Source organism: Desarmillaria tabescens, assembly GCF_030435595.1.
Source record: "Desarmillaria tabescens strain CCBAS 213 chromosome Unknown EV420scaffold_19, whole genome shotgun sequence".
Classification (NCBI taxonomy): domain Eukaryota; kingdom Fungi; phylum Basidiomycota; class Agaricomycetes; order Agaricales; family Physalacriaceae; genus Desarmillaria; species Desarmillaria tabescens.
Genome location: NW_026848318.1, coordinates 526,082 through 539,230, shown reverse-complemented (window position 1 = coordinate 539,230; position 13,149 = coordinate 526,082). Strand labels below are relative to the sequence as shown.

At 50.3% G+C, this 13,149-nt stretch overlaps 4 protein-coding genes across 4 annotated transcripts; all 4 read left to right on the top strand.

The window, feature by feature from the left end:
- Positions 1-1,051: 1,051 nt before the first annotated feature.
- Positions 1,052-4,819, top strand: EV420DRAFT_411066 (uncharacterized protein). The gene is made up of 5 exons (XM_060482008.1): positions 1,052-1,117; positions 1,180-1,330; positions 1,382-2,065; positions 2,117-4,529; positions 4,597-4,819. Exons 2-5 carry the CDS (start codon positions 1,277-1,279, stop codon positions 4,635-4,637), a joined length of 3,192 nt encoding a protein of 1,063 aa, XP_060330348.1. The 5' UTR covers positions 1,052-1,117; positions 1,180-1,276; the 3' UTR covers positions 4,638-4,819.
- On the top strand, positions 4,643-4,944 carry EV420DRAFT_1244846 (uncharacterized protein; the record flags this gene model as incomplete). Its single annotated transcript, XM_060466673.1, has 2 exons — positions 4,643-4,813; positions 4,870-4,944. Coding segments are annotated over 2 exons (246 nt in total), but the record flags the coding sequence as incomplete, so codon positions are not given.
- Positions 4,945-5,493: 549 nt separating this feature from the next.
- On the top strand, positions 5,494-8,245 carry EV420DRAFT_1546260 (Metallo-dependent phosphatase-like protein). The gene is made up of 7 exons (XM_060473295.1): positions 5,494-5,862; positions 6,579-6,710; positions 6,771-7,001; positions 7,079-7,255; positions 7,313-7,464; positions 7,512-7,646; positions 7,697-8,245. Exons 1-7 carry the CDS (start codon positions 5,805-5,807, stop codon positions 7,805-7,807), a joined length of 996 nt encoding a protein of 331 aa, XP_060330346.1. The 5' UTR covers positions 5,494-5,804; the 3' UTR covers positions 7,808-8,245.
- A 90-nt stretch (positions 8,246-8,335) lies between these two features.
- On the top strand, positions 8,336-13,087 carry EV420DRAFT_1270921 (putative peripheral membrane protein; the record flags this gene model as incomplete). Its single annotated transcript, XM_060467606.1, has 15 exons — positions 8,336-8,377; positions 8,428-8,456; positions 8,508-8,637; positions 8,690-8,786; positions 8,841-9,425; positions 9,472-9,504; positions 9,554-9,612; positions 9,668-9,869; positions 9,918-9,972; positions 10,025-10,182; positions 10,231-10,389; positions 10,443-10,481; positions 10,532-11,863; positions 11,918-12,033; positions 12,083-13,087. The coding sequence occupies 15 exons, from the start codon at positions 8,336-8,338 to the stop codon at positions 13,085-13,087; spliced, it is 4,041 nt and encodes a 1,346-aa protein (XP_060330345.1).
- Between the last annotated feature and the right edge of the window lie 62 nt (positions 13,088-13,149).

The window sequence follows — 13,149 nt, the reverse complement described above, 5'->3', positions numbered from 1 at the left end:
TGATATGGTTTGTCACGCTGGAACGTTGCAGTTTCCATTTGGCCTAGTACTTGAAGGTACGCGAAGCGGAGAAACGAGTTCCTCGGGTATCATGCGTAGCATGCACTATTCTCCCAAGGATGTAGTGATAGGTCTGGGAAATGCAGCGGCTGGAAGCTCGAGGGTGATGGGCCTGTTATAATAGACTAAACAGCTTGATGATAACACGAGCGCGCAACGAGAGTATGGCCGAAGTTACCGGGTTCTTGATACAGCGTAGATGGTGGACCAAGAGTACACCCTCTGCCAATAATCCGCAACCGAGGGCCAGACCAAAAGGTTGTATGGCCAGGTAACCAGGGTTCGGTCGATGGGCATATTGACACGTACCGTAAACGAATTGAGAGCTGCGTAAGATCATTGTAGGTCAGAAGATCAGATGGCCGGTAGCGGCCTTCAACTTAGTAATGATGCCTAAGAAACAGACAGCCTTCCCGGGATGAACATATTAAGGAAGATTAAGAACAGACGTCTTGGACGAATTCTGCGTCAAGGCGCCATGTTCAAAGTGCTGCTCTACGATTTTCCGGCTTCGATGCACTGATGCATTGATCGAATGAAGTCGCCGAGTCGGAAGTATGCGGGACAGTATTTGAATGTAGATATCAGCTGGTAGCGGTAGTCCGGTTGGTTCATTGAGCAGATGTCTGACGACAGAGAACCAGAACGTGAAGAGATCGCGGTCCAATACATGAGAACAACGAACACGGGGCCCAATGGATCACAGTTGGAGCGTCGATGACCCTGTGACTGGGTAAAAATAAATATGTAAGTGATGAGAAAGATGCGTCGTGAATCGGAGAAACATCTCCTGGCATTCAATTTTCCTGTTCTTCCCGCTTGAGCCATTTACGCCAACGCAGAGATGAAGCGGGACGACGAGTAGTGACGGTCACGACGCGGCTGGATGCGGCGAATGTGGTTACTTAATACACTACGTAATTGATGCTGAATAATCAGGAAGGACAAATCTTTGGTCCCGACGACGAAGGCGATGCGAATACTAATTTTGAATTCTCTTCTCCCCATCACCCGGTTGTCTTCGCAGTGCTGCATGCTGAGCTCGCTGTTCCCGACGGTGAGGAGCTCCTTTTGTCACTGTGACATGTGTATGATCGGAATTGGCTGATACAGTTACAGAGGCGATCCGGTATCTCGTCACTGGTGTACTTATCTTCTTGTCCACGACCTTTTTCCGTTTTCCTCTCGACTGCCATTACCGCAATATAGCTGTAGAATGGAGGAGCAGCCGCGAGCTCAGCCTATAACTTTGATGAAAGCGGGTGCACAGGTGCGTGACGCTGTCGTTCTTTCATGTTTTGTGGTCTGACGACCCTGTCAGTCGAGGACGAGTAAACTGGTGCAGAAATTATCCAACTTTCGCAGCAGAATTCGTCTTTCAAGCACGCGCAAGGGTAGTGTTAATCTTGCTCTCGAAGGGCCGTACATGAGACAGTCGACTTCAATAGATGCTGGGATGGCGAAGCCTTACATGTCCCAGCCCATGTTAGCGCCCAATCCATACAACATTCAGCAGCGTCGGGACGTCGACGAATCTCTCTCATCTTCGCCTTCCAGTTCACCAACTGGAAGCGAGCCCTGCGGAGCGCCTGTCCCACCAAAACGCACTCGTCATTCGATATCGACAGCAGTAGTTACTGGCACGAACACGGGCGTTGTATTCACTGGCAAAAGCATCACTTTCGACGGCTTACCCGGCGAAGCACCAGTTCTAACGACCAGTGCCACATTGAAGCATGGTTCAGGTCTGCCTACTGACCATCGTGGAACGGCAGAAAGCAGCACGATTCTAATGGAAGCGCCGCATGTACTCATATCGAAGCAAGTGGCATCATTATCACGACCACCGTTCCAAGAAACTCCCATCCACCCCTCGTCATCCTCAGCATCCACTCAACAACGCACGAACAACACTCCTTACCCAGCAAATGATTCCGAACCAAAACATAGGCCGGCTAACGTAGACAATTCCAGACCGTCCCTTTTACCGATACCTAACGCTACGGTACGTGACCCGTCTCCTGAAGTGGTTACAGGAGATAATGAAGGTACTCAGTCGTCAACATCATCATCCCCTCCGTTATCTCGAGACTTAGCCCCCGATTACGAAGAAACCCTTTCATTTGCTAGTACGTCGACAAAATCGTTTCACACGCCGCCAAGTCACTCTCATTCACTACATGGCGGATCTTCATCATTTCTTCCAATGTCATCTACTTCCCTGTTGCAGCAAACGACGCCACGCTCGCAACCTACGTCTAGAGGCGCTAATTCATTTGTTGATCCCTCAAGACTGACACACGACACCAGCAATGCCCCAGAGCTTTCCGATCCGCCTGCTGGGGCTGTCGTCCACTCGGAAACAGCGTCAAGTGCCCTATCAGGACTTAAAACAACGATGTTGAGACCTGGTCAGCCCGTGTCTTTATCTGACACAGACGAAGATGTACTTTCTGGGATGTCGAAGAAAACGTCCAGCCCAAATTCTGATTCTTCTCGGCCGTCATCTACCTCTATCACGGCATCATCTCATTCAACGCGGTCCGTTTTCAGTGGCTCGACGAATGTAAGGGCTCGGGGTTCGGTTCCCTTCATATTTCCTCCACGGACACCAGGAAAGGAGCACGATCCTGCCCCAGACTCAGAAAAGATGCTCCCAATGACGCCAGTAGAAGCTATTTCCGACTCCGGTCCGAGAGTTTCGTCCTCCGCGTACGGGACGACACCTACACGTCGAACTCCCCCTGCTCTTCCAATGCCGTTACGTCGATTCAGCATGACCCTTGCTGAGGGTACGGGCTCCGCAAGATTATCACCGTCATTGATTACGCGACATCCACCCATGCCAATTCTCAATCTACCGACACTACCCCCTTCTACCCCTTCGTCCAGTTCCGATGCGCTTAGCTCCGATGCCAACAGGCCTCACCAAAAGCTGAGAAGCATGCCGGCTTTACCCAGACAGGGCACGAACATTGACGAGGATGATGAAGATGAGGATGAGGATGACGGCGAAGATACTGAGGACGGCGAGGACTTTGTCGAAGCGAGCGACGGCGGAGACGACGGCGATGACCGGACAGCGGAAGACAGTCCCAGAGCAGAAGATCGACCAGCACTAGCTTCTCCATCACGACAGTACAAGAGAACGCAAGCTTTACCTCCATCATTAAACCTTCCGATCAACTTGGCTCGTCTCGATCTTTCATTCCTTGATGATCCACCACGTTCCTCTGATATGAAAGGGAAAGGTAAACAAAGGGAAGATTCCGACCTTGCTTCCGCCACGCCTACAGCATCCAGGACTAAAGGCTTTCCAACCCCTCAACAGCAGCAGTTCTCAGACGACTACTTTTCTATCGCGACACCCTCTAGTCCCATGACAAGGACTCCCAGTACCACCACGTTCTCCCCAACACGCACACCACGCCTGGAAGACGGTATGCAGATTCCGGGATCGCCGTTAGCACGCGGTCATCAGGTTGATGGTAGACCGACAATATACAAACACGCCTCCAGGAGTATGATAAATATTGTGGGACCGTCTCTGTGTCGCCGGGATGAGGAAAAGGAGACAAATAGGGAGAACGAAATCGAGGTCGTGTCAAGGACTGCCGGGCTTGCAGGTGTCGTGGCTCGGTTACCTTCATCTATAGACAAAGTGTCGGAACCCTCTTCTCTGATACCCCATCCTCCGCTGCGGAAAGCATCAGCGGGTGGTACGCCAGGCACTCTCCATCGACGACGGTCGCTTCCCACTTTTACTGCTGGTTCACCTCCTCCACCCTATCCTTCATTTGCTCCTTATAAAGGCTTACATCTATCCTCGCATCAACTGCCTCCTGATTTTGATGCCCCACACATCATTGAAGGACGAGAAACGTTGCCGGAATACTCGAATTCCATATACCTGCGCACAGTAATGCCTCGGAAGATGGAGTTTACTCAGCCAGGCGTGCAGGCTAAGGATCGGAAATGGAGGAGAGTGGTCTGTGAGCTGGAAGGGACGGTATTTCGCGTATATGAATGTCCTCGGGAGGCGGCTGGGGTAAGCGCAATTGGATCGTGGTGGGAGAGGAAAGTGGGTGTTGGGGATGTTAGTATCCCGGCAGCGAGCGGATCCGCGTCTACAAAGAAGGCCTCCGATGCTGTTCTGGGGGACAGAACTGAACTGGCGTCGAAGTTGGGCGAGGTAGCGGCTGATGTGGTCAGGGAAGGGAGTCAAACGGACGTTCAGCTTTCCTCGCAGTCGCCTGTACCCAGTCAGCAAGAGCCGCAGCAGACCTTCATACACTCAAATCAGAGTAGATCGAAACTGGTCAACCTGCTGAAGCCGTCTAGGCCACACAGTAGATCACGCAGCGACATACCGAATCCACCGAGATTGACCCCACCTAGTCAGCCAAGGTCGTCGCTGTCCACACCGAGGCCGCGGACTCCCACGGTGGCGATGTCTTCTCCCTCCGATAGTAGCATGATGGTCTCGTCTCTGTCGTCTTCGGGGTCGTCAACGCGCCATCGAAGTTCGAACTCGAGATCGCATTTCCTTAGTGGTCGTACACCTGCTCCTTCGATAATGTCTGTTCCTGAGGTGCCGGAGGGTGAGTTGATCAAAGCGTACACTCTGCAGCACGCCGAGAGTGGGCTGGGGAATGACTATCTGAAGAGGAAGAATGTGATACGGGTGCGAATGGAGGGCGAGCAGTTTTTATTACAAGCTATGAATGTGGCGAGTGTTGTGGAATGGATTGAGGTATGTATGAAGCCATTTTTGGCGTCCATGGCTAATGATATTCATCTGTTGTCTAGGGACTGCATTCTGCAACGAACGTTGCGTTAGACCTTGATGAACGTCCGATGCCTCGAGGTCCGCTATTCCCTAGGTATGGTATCAGTTTGTTTGTTGCGTGTCACCAGACCTAATGATCTTCTTCGCTTAGGAGACGTAGACGTCGTGGTGCCCGTAGAACAGACACTGCTGCAGCGCCAGGATCACCTACTAATGCACCTTCCGATAGCGCACAACCGTCTGCACAAACGACATGATGGCAACGATATTCACGCAATATTACTGACGCTCATGTACATAATATATTAAGGGCCGTCGGCATGATCTCTTTTCATTTGGTGGTAGTTTCCTTTCTTTCGTATACACTGCAGCGATCTGTATTAAGATTATATATCTTTACATACCCATTTCCACAGCCTAATATTGTAGCAATAGCGCAATGAATGTCATGACATGCTCTAGAACCTATGCTGCCGCATGTCGTCAACTGGATTTCCTGCCTTGAAGAGGATGGTGCGCTTTGTAAAGGTAGAATATTCAGTATACATAATTGTTGCTAAGCGTGAAAAATAGCGACTTCATGTGCCCAGGATATTTTTGGATTAATTTTTGTTCTTTTTTTTCGCAGAGGATTTTTATCACGTGCCCATCCGAAGGTTGCCGATTTTGGAAAATTGGAGGCATCAACACGACGTTCGTTATCTGCACCGCCCTTCATCGATATCCTTTGCCATTTCTCTCTGCGGTTCGGGAAACCGGTTCACGACACTTTCTTCTGCCTTTTTTTGACGGTTAGGTGACCCGCTCTCCCACAAAAATCAAGAAAAAAATTGGCGAAGTCCCTGTCTCCAGCCTGAAGCCGCTTCAGAAAAACGACATCTTGGGGACCAAAAGCTTTTGAAACCCGTCGCAATCTAATACAAAGACACACCCAGACGATTTGGAAAGCCTGAAGATGGCAGATTCGACGACGGAGATAGATTTGGACTCGGTCATCGACCGTTTGCTGGAAGGTGAGCTGGCACACCACCTTTATTTCTTCGTGCCAGAAAGGGACAAAGGGATATGCTCGGTGGACTGTTGAGCATTTGGGTCAATATGCCGTCGGTTTTGGTGCTGCTGGATGCACTGGGCGTGCTTGACGACGAGCGGATGACGGGCTGTAAGGCCGCGAAGGAGTCTCAGAATGGCGCAATTCCGGGAGCGGCGGCATTATTGAGGTCGTCTGGTGGCCCCATTGGCATCCTACGAAGTCCTGGCTATGGGCGTGGTCAGGAATGCGCCTTTGTGATGGAGAATACGATATGCGCGAGATTGGGATTTGACTTCTTTCAGGGTGGCTTCTCGCCTTCGTAGTCGAGCCACTAGGGGGCGTCGATGCTTCCTTTGGCGATGGTTGCGATCCTTCATCTGCAGTGATGCAGTTGCTGGCCGTCATTTGGCGACAGCAGAATTCGTGCCGTCGAGCGGGCGGTGTCCTGGCGCATTTCCGGTGTCTCATGGTGCTCTTGGACCTTGGCATGTCTCGACGCCATCTTCTTCTTCCTCTTTGTTGCGACTCAGTGGCCGCCAGAGTTGTATGATATTTCTTCTCGGTCTTTTGTCTGTGTTGTTAGCCAGACACCGACTCGGGGCTGCGTTTATTTTCGCCCGTAGAAGCCGATATTCTTTTTCTGTTCCGCTTTTGTTTCTGACAAAGCAGTATGCTGATGCAACACCTTTTCCACAGTGCGGGGTAATCGACCGGGCAAGCCTGTACAGCTTCAGGAGTATGAGATCAAGTACCTGTGTACCAAGGCCAGGGAGATTTTCATTAACCAGCCGATTCTGCTGGAGTTGGAGGCGCCGATCAAGATATGTGGTACGCAGTATCCTAGGACCTTCAGAGCCGATGCCATTCGTTAATTCGGTATCCTCATAGGTGATATTCATGGCCAATACTATGATCTACTCCGACTTTTCGAATACGGCGGCTTCCCACCTGAGGCAAACTACCTATTCTTGGGCGACTACGTGGACCGAGGGAAGCAATCCCTTGAAACCATCTGTCTACTCCTCGCGTACAAGATTAAATACCCAGAAAACTTCTTCATTTTACGAGGAAATCACGAGTGCGCGAGTATAAATCGGATTTATGGGTTTTATGACGAATGTGAGTCTTTCCTTTTTTCAACACTCCGATGTTATCTCTACTCCCGCCACAAACATGAGGCTGATCGGTCGTTACAGGTAAACGTCGATACAACATTAAACTTTGGAAAACATTCACCGATTGTTTCAACTGCCTGCCAATCGCAGCCATCATCGACGAGAAGATTTTCACGATGCATGGTGGCCTCAGTCCTGATTTACAGTCGATGGAGCAGATACGGAGAGTAATGCGGCCTACGGATGTTCCCGATACCGGTCAGTTCCACCGTACACGTTACCATTTCACCTGTTTTCATGGTATCTTCTCATTAGGCCTGTTATGTGACCTTTTGTGGTCCGATCCCGACAAGGATATCACGGGTTGGTCAGAGAATGACAGAGGAGTGTCATTTACCTTTGGGCCGGATGTGGTGTCGCGGTTCCTGCAGAAGCATGATATGGACCTGATTTGTAGGGCTCATCAGGTCAATTTTTGGTTCAGTTGTCGAGTCGTGCACTAACAGTTGCGCAGGTTGTCGAGGACGGTTACGAGTTCTTCGCAAAACGTCATTTAGTGACGCTGTTCTCGGCCCCCAATTACTGCGGAGAATTTGACAATGCCGGCGCGATGATGAGTGTTGATGAGACGTTGTTATGTTCATTCCAAGTATGTCTTAGTAAGTCTGTCGGTGATGCGTTTGGCTGATGGTGGCTTAGATCTTGAAACCTGCGGAGAAGAAGGCAAAATACCCATACGGCGGAATGAACATGGGGCGGCCCGTGACGCCGCCACGCAAGCAGAAGAAGAAGGAAGGACGAATGGGTTGAGCGGCTTTTACGTTCCAGCGAACCATGTCTTATGTCGAGGAGCATCCCGACATCCTCTCCTTTGCCGTCTCGCAAGCTCCCCCTCATCTTTGCATAGTGTCGCTCGCTCCTCTACGGACTACGTAGGTGCCATTGCTTTTCGCTTGTTATAATGTGAGATTAGGGTACGCATACAATATCATATATATTTCTTTTTCTCTTTCTCTTTCCCTCCTTCCTGCAGGTAAATATGTGCCTTGAAGGTAATTTTCAAGCAGTCTGTTCTTGCAGTACATATTATTTTGCATCCGACTTTTTCTCTTGCTTCGACACCGTGTAAATTATCTCTACACTCAATTTCCACGATCTAACGAGCTTCTTTTCAATGTACCGTTTCTGCGCAGTCTCAAAACGAGTCCACAATATTTTACCAACTTTTTAGCCAAAAATGGAATTGTATTTGGATCTGAAGTTACAGGGGAAATACTCGATTTAGCACACCGTGTGGTCGAAACGCGACCACCATCTGACTGTGATACCCTGCATGAAATGCTGCAGATATGCCGCGCGGAGGACGGTCAGGCATTTCAGGTATGTTGTGACTGTATCCTGTCGAACAGAGCACTGAAGGCGATGTGTAGGTGAACGCTACTCTCCGAGACATTGAGAGGTGAGGCATACGGCGCTACTGGCGGTCGACGGTCGTTGACAATGTACACAGGGTAGGGAGTATCGAACTCTTCTTACAGCAGGAGACCGGAGTTCCTCAAGAGGCTGTACTCGCGTATCTCTCCGATGGACGACGGTTGACGAATGTGAATATAAGGGAGCTTGCCGGTGCTCATGATCAGGTGCGTCGTACTGTTCTTCATCTGCCGTTCTTCCATTGAAATAAAAGTCCAGTCCATCTATGTATTCAATAAAGTCTATTTGGACTTTGATATTAATGAAGTACTACGCGACCTCCGGGTAGAACCAGCATTCCAGCCCCCAATTGAAGGTGAGTTGGGTTTATGCTTGGAGCTTGGAGCCATTAACAAAGGGGTTGACACAGAGAGTATAGCCGCAACCCCTCCCTTCAAGGCTTCTGAATTGGCTGCTTCATACCTCGCAGCGGCTCACTCGCATCATGAGACCGTCAAGTATCTCCATGCAACCATGCATCACCAACACGAAGCTGTCCAGATTGCATCGAACAGTTTGGACCTGAACGTTCTCGCTATTGTTGATACGTATGACGGGCTTTCCTCGGGGTTCAAGAAGGAGCTAGACAAACAAGCGGCACTACTCGCAGGATTGGAGGCGGACTTGGATATTATCAGCCGTGTACGGATACATACGGAGTTCGTGTCGCCTGCGGTACGGAAGGCAATGGAAGCGGGCGATAAGCCTCGCACGCTGGGAGATTACGTTTCGAATGCAAAGATGAAGCAGGTGGCGGAAACGTGTGCGAGGACGCATGATGAGCTTCGCCTGCGATTTGAGCAAGTGAATGAAGCGGTCGGTAAGCTTAAAGATGGTACGGCAAGTGTGCGAGCAGCAGTGGCTTCGACCCAAACACTGGACGAGGCCGATGGATGCTCGCGGCGATCTCGAGACATCTTCGAGAAGATTACGGACGGAGCTACAGCGTTGGAAGGTACGTCGTTTGATACCTGTGAAGTTATCTTCTGACTCGTATATAGGACGTGCACTCAATTCTGATGACAGATTACAAGGTTATATTAATTGGCTTTATTCTCTCAAACTGGGCTTACGTTTCTTCAGAACTTAAGCAATTGGATCTTACTCTTCGGGATCAGCTGCAATACATTGTGGATGCCAAGGTATCTTTCACGCGTCTAGCCTCGGAGCAGCGTTTTAATCACTTCAAGGGCACAGAACACATTTACACATCAATGCATAAGTATAACGCGGTCAATCAGTCTCTTGAATACCGATATGCAGCAGATACCCGCAAGTTTGCAGGCCTTATCAAATAGCTTTCGGGGTAGAAACAGTTTTTCACACATCCAACGTTTGCACAATATGCTTTATGCATATGGTGCTACCGTTATTGAAATCGTGAGGCGGAAAGAGTTCTGTAAGTAGTTCATCTTGTTGCAATGAGACCCATCTCATACTGCGGTAGCCAGGTTCTTCTATCAACGAGCTCAAAGCATTCTGGAAGTCATGGCGAAACTATCGTAAGTGCTAACCTTACACTTAAAAATAACGAATGACCCATCGATCTGATAGCGCGAATGAACGGAAACGTCGTCAAGTATACCGTGGAGAAGTTCATGGTCAACTGCCATTCGAAACGCGGGGTATGGATGACCCTGTGCCAACCATTGATTTTTCTCCTTCCGGAAATTCAGATGCAGCCTATTCTATTGAACGGTCCGATGTTGATGGTACGGAGTGTTTCTTTGTCTCGATAGACTCCACTGAACCCACCACAGGCCTTCTTCACGTACTCGATGATCTAGAGCAGGCGTCCCGCAACGGAAACGATCCTGAAGCACTTTCTGCTGTACGGGAGTGTAGAACTGGGCTGGAGAGATTAGTCGTGAAAATGGACAGCTTGGAATCTGGTTTCGATAAGATTGCCGAAAGGTCGTGTGCGTCCATTTCCTTGAAAGGCTCTTCTGGGTTTAACATGACTTGATGGTAGTACTTTCTGCGTCTCGGATATCTCATTCTCGTCGGAGATGTCAGTCAATTGTCTGTTGTAATCAACGGTCTTTATTAACCTTTTTTTAGCCATAGAAGCTGACGAACACGCATACAATGAAGTGGTTGATCAGCTTCGGGCTGTTCAGGAAACCAAGAATCATCAAGAGTCGCTGTTTCAGGAGGAGCGACTCGGGCTCAAGGGAGAGATTCAGCGCTTGCAATCTACATTGCAAGTCACTGCCTCCAATGCATCCGAGGAACGCGACCGAGCCGACAGACTGGAACGTGAACTCCATCAAGCCCGAGCACAGATTGAGAACGAAACCAGGGCCCGTCGCATTACCGAGGAGCGGAACGCAGATTTGATTAGAGACGTGGATGGTAAAGGGTCAGAGCTGGGTCGAGCATTAGCTGAGGCGACAAACCAGGCCAAAGCAGCCGAGGTTCTACGACAGCAGCTTGCTCACGCTCGGAGCGAAGCGGAGGATATCAAGACGTTGGAGGCGAGAAACTCGGAAAAACTTGCCGCATTGATTGAAGACCAAGCTACTAATCTGCGTTTGCTGGAAGAAGCTCGTGCGCGCGGAGAGGATTTGGAGCATCAGATTCAAGCCGCGCGGACGGAGAGCCAGGAGATGAACAGAGCATTGAGGGAAGCTAGCCAAGAAAAAGATAGGCTCTTACGAGCTCAGGCGTCTGATCACGATCGGCTGCTGCGTGATCATATTGCGGAGGCCGATGGGGACCGTGCCGTATTAGAGCATCGCCAGGCTGAGCTGCTGCTGGAGAAAGACGAGCTCCTGAGACAGTTGAAAGATGTAAAGTCTGATCTGGAGATTGCCTATTCCGACGCGGTCGGTTTGCGCGAAGCCCTTCAACGGACGGAGCACGAACTCAGGGAGGCGAGGCACGCTGAACGAGTAGTTCGGGAAGATCTGAGAGCAGGTCTAGCCTCCCAATCTGACTACGAGCACAGACTAGAGACAAGTGATCGTTTGGTTGCCCAGATACTTGACGTTGCATTAGCCTTCCGGGCGGCCCATGTCAAAGCTATGGCTTCCGCACAAGCGATGACTTCCCATCCGGGCTCGGGTTCAAAACATTCGACTGCAGGTTTGGGTGAATCAATCTTTTCTCCCGGACTACGGCATAACATTGTAGGACAACTAGATGAACCGTCACCCATCGATCCTTCGGATCCTGCAGCAGCTTTGGAAGCGCTACGAGCATTCGATCATGATCATTTTCTGGAAGCCATAACAAAGGTCGGTTCGACGATCCGGAAGTGGCAGAAGCAGTGTAAAGAGTACAGAGAGCGGGCGAAGGGAAGGATTTCTTTCCGAAACTTTGCAAAAGGGGACCTTGCCCTCTTCCTCCCCACGAGAAATTCGATATCTAAACCTTGGGCTGCATTCAACGGTCAGCCTTCTTCCCTGTATGCTGCTCCACCGGATCCTGATGTCTTTCCGACAGTATTCTTTCCGCATTATTTCCTTCAAGCTTACGGCCATCTTGCTGAGCAATTGAAAACGAGAGAATGGATCGTTGCGCGTATTACCTCCATTACCGAACGCGTCGTTGATCATAATGTCAGTTTGTTCGAGATGACAACTTACATTGTCACTAATTATTTTATAGGACCCGACCAGTAATCCGTATGGTCTCAGTGACGGCGTCAAGTACTACATGTTGCAGGTTGAGGATTGGACACAACCTGCGCAACAGAATCGTCGTCGTTCCTCCGCTGCGAAGTCAATGAAAGAGCCTGACAGTCTTCAACAGCCTACGGCTCTTACTAATGGTAGTGCTCCCACATTACCACCAGCTCCGCCTGAAGCTGAAGTCGAAGACACCTTTCAAGTGACACATCCTCCGACGTCGCGTCTCTTTCCCTTACGCACTCGTGCCAACTCTTCTCCATCCACCCGGCCTTCGTCTCTTTCGCGTCTTCTTGCTCAAGCTTCTCAGGATCCGCGACCCGAAGAGACACCGTCGCCGCCATCTCCTCCACCACCACCACCAGTTCGCACACCGTCACCAGTGGCTCAATCTCCCCAATCTCCTGCTCCTCTCTCTTCACCCACTCAACCCGTAGGATCCATACCACATCACGCTGCTATGCTTCCTTCTCCATTACGTCCTGGATCAAGGGCTTCCAAGACGTCATCAACTTCAAGGTTTTCTGTGGGCCGAATGCCAGCGTTGGGGTCTGTATCATCATCGCTGGGTGCAAAAGCCACCGCCACTACTGCGATATCGGACGAACCCATAGCGTCATCACCTTCTGCCGAGAGCCAGTTTGAAGGGGTAACCTCCGTCCCTTCACCGGACGATTCTATCTCGAATGGGATGAGCAATATGCTGAACATTCGTAGAAGGACAACATCATATCACCGCCCCTCTGCTAGAGCTGCTTCGGAGAGCTCGACGTCAAACACTGTTACGGAGGGTGTTTCTTCGCGCCCCGTGACCACGGCCAGTAGTGCTCTTGCGAACCTCGCTAGTAGTTGGGGTGTTTCGTTCGGTCGGAAGAAGAAGGCTGCGATGAGCCGCCTTTCAACAACAGAAGAGTCTCGACCAGCTTCGCCGTCGCTGGATCGGCCTCCCGATACGTCAGCCGGTGATGCTCTCCAGCCGATATGATTTGTACAAAACGAGGCACTTCACGGTATAGATCTTTTCTTTATCTGGATTTCACACTGTAT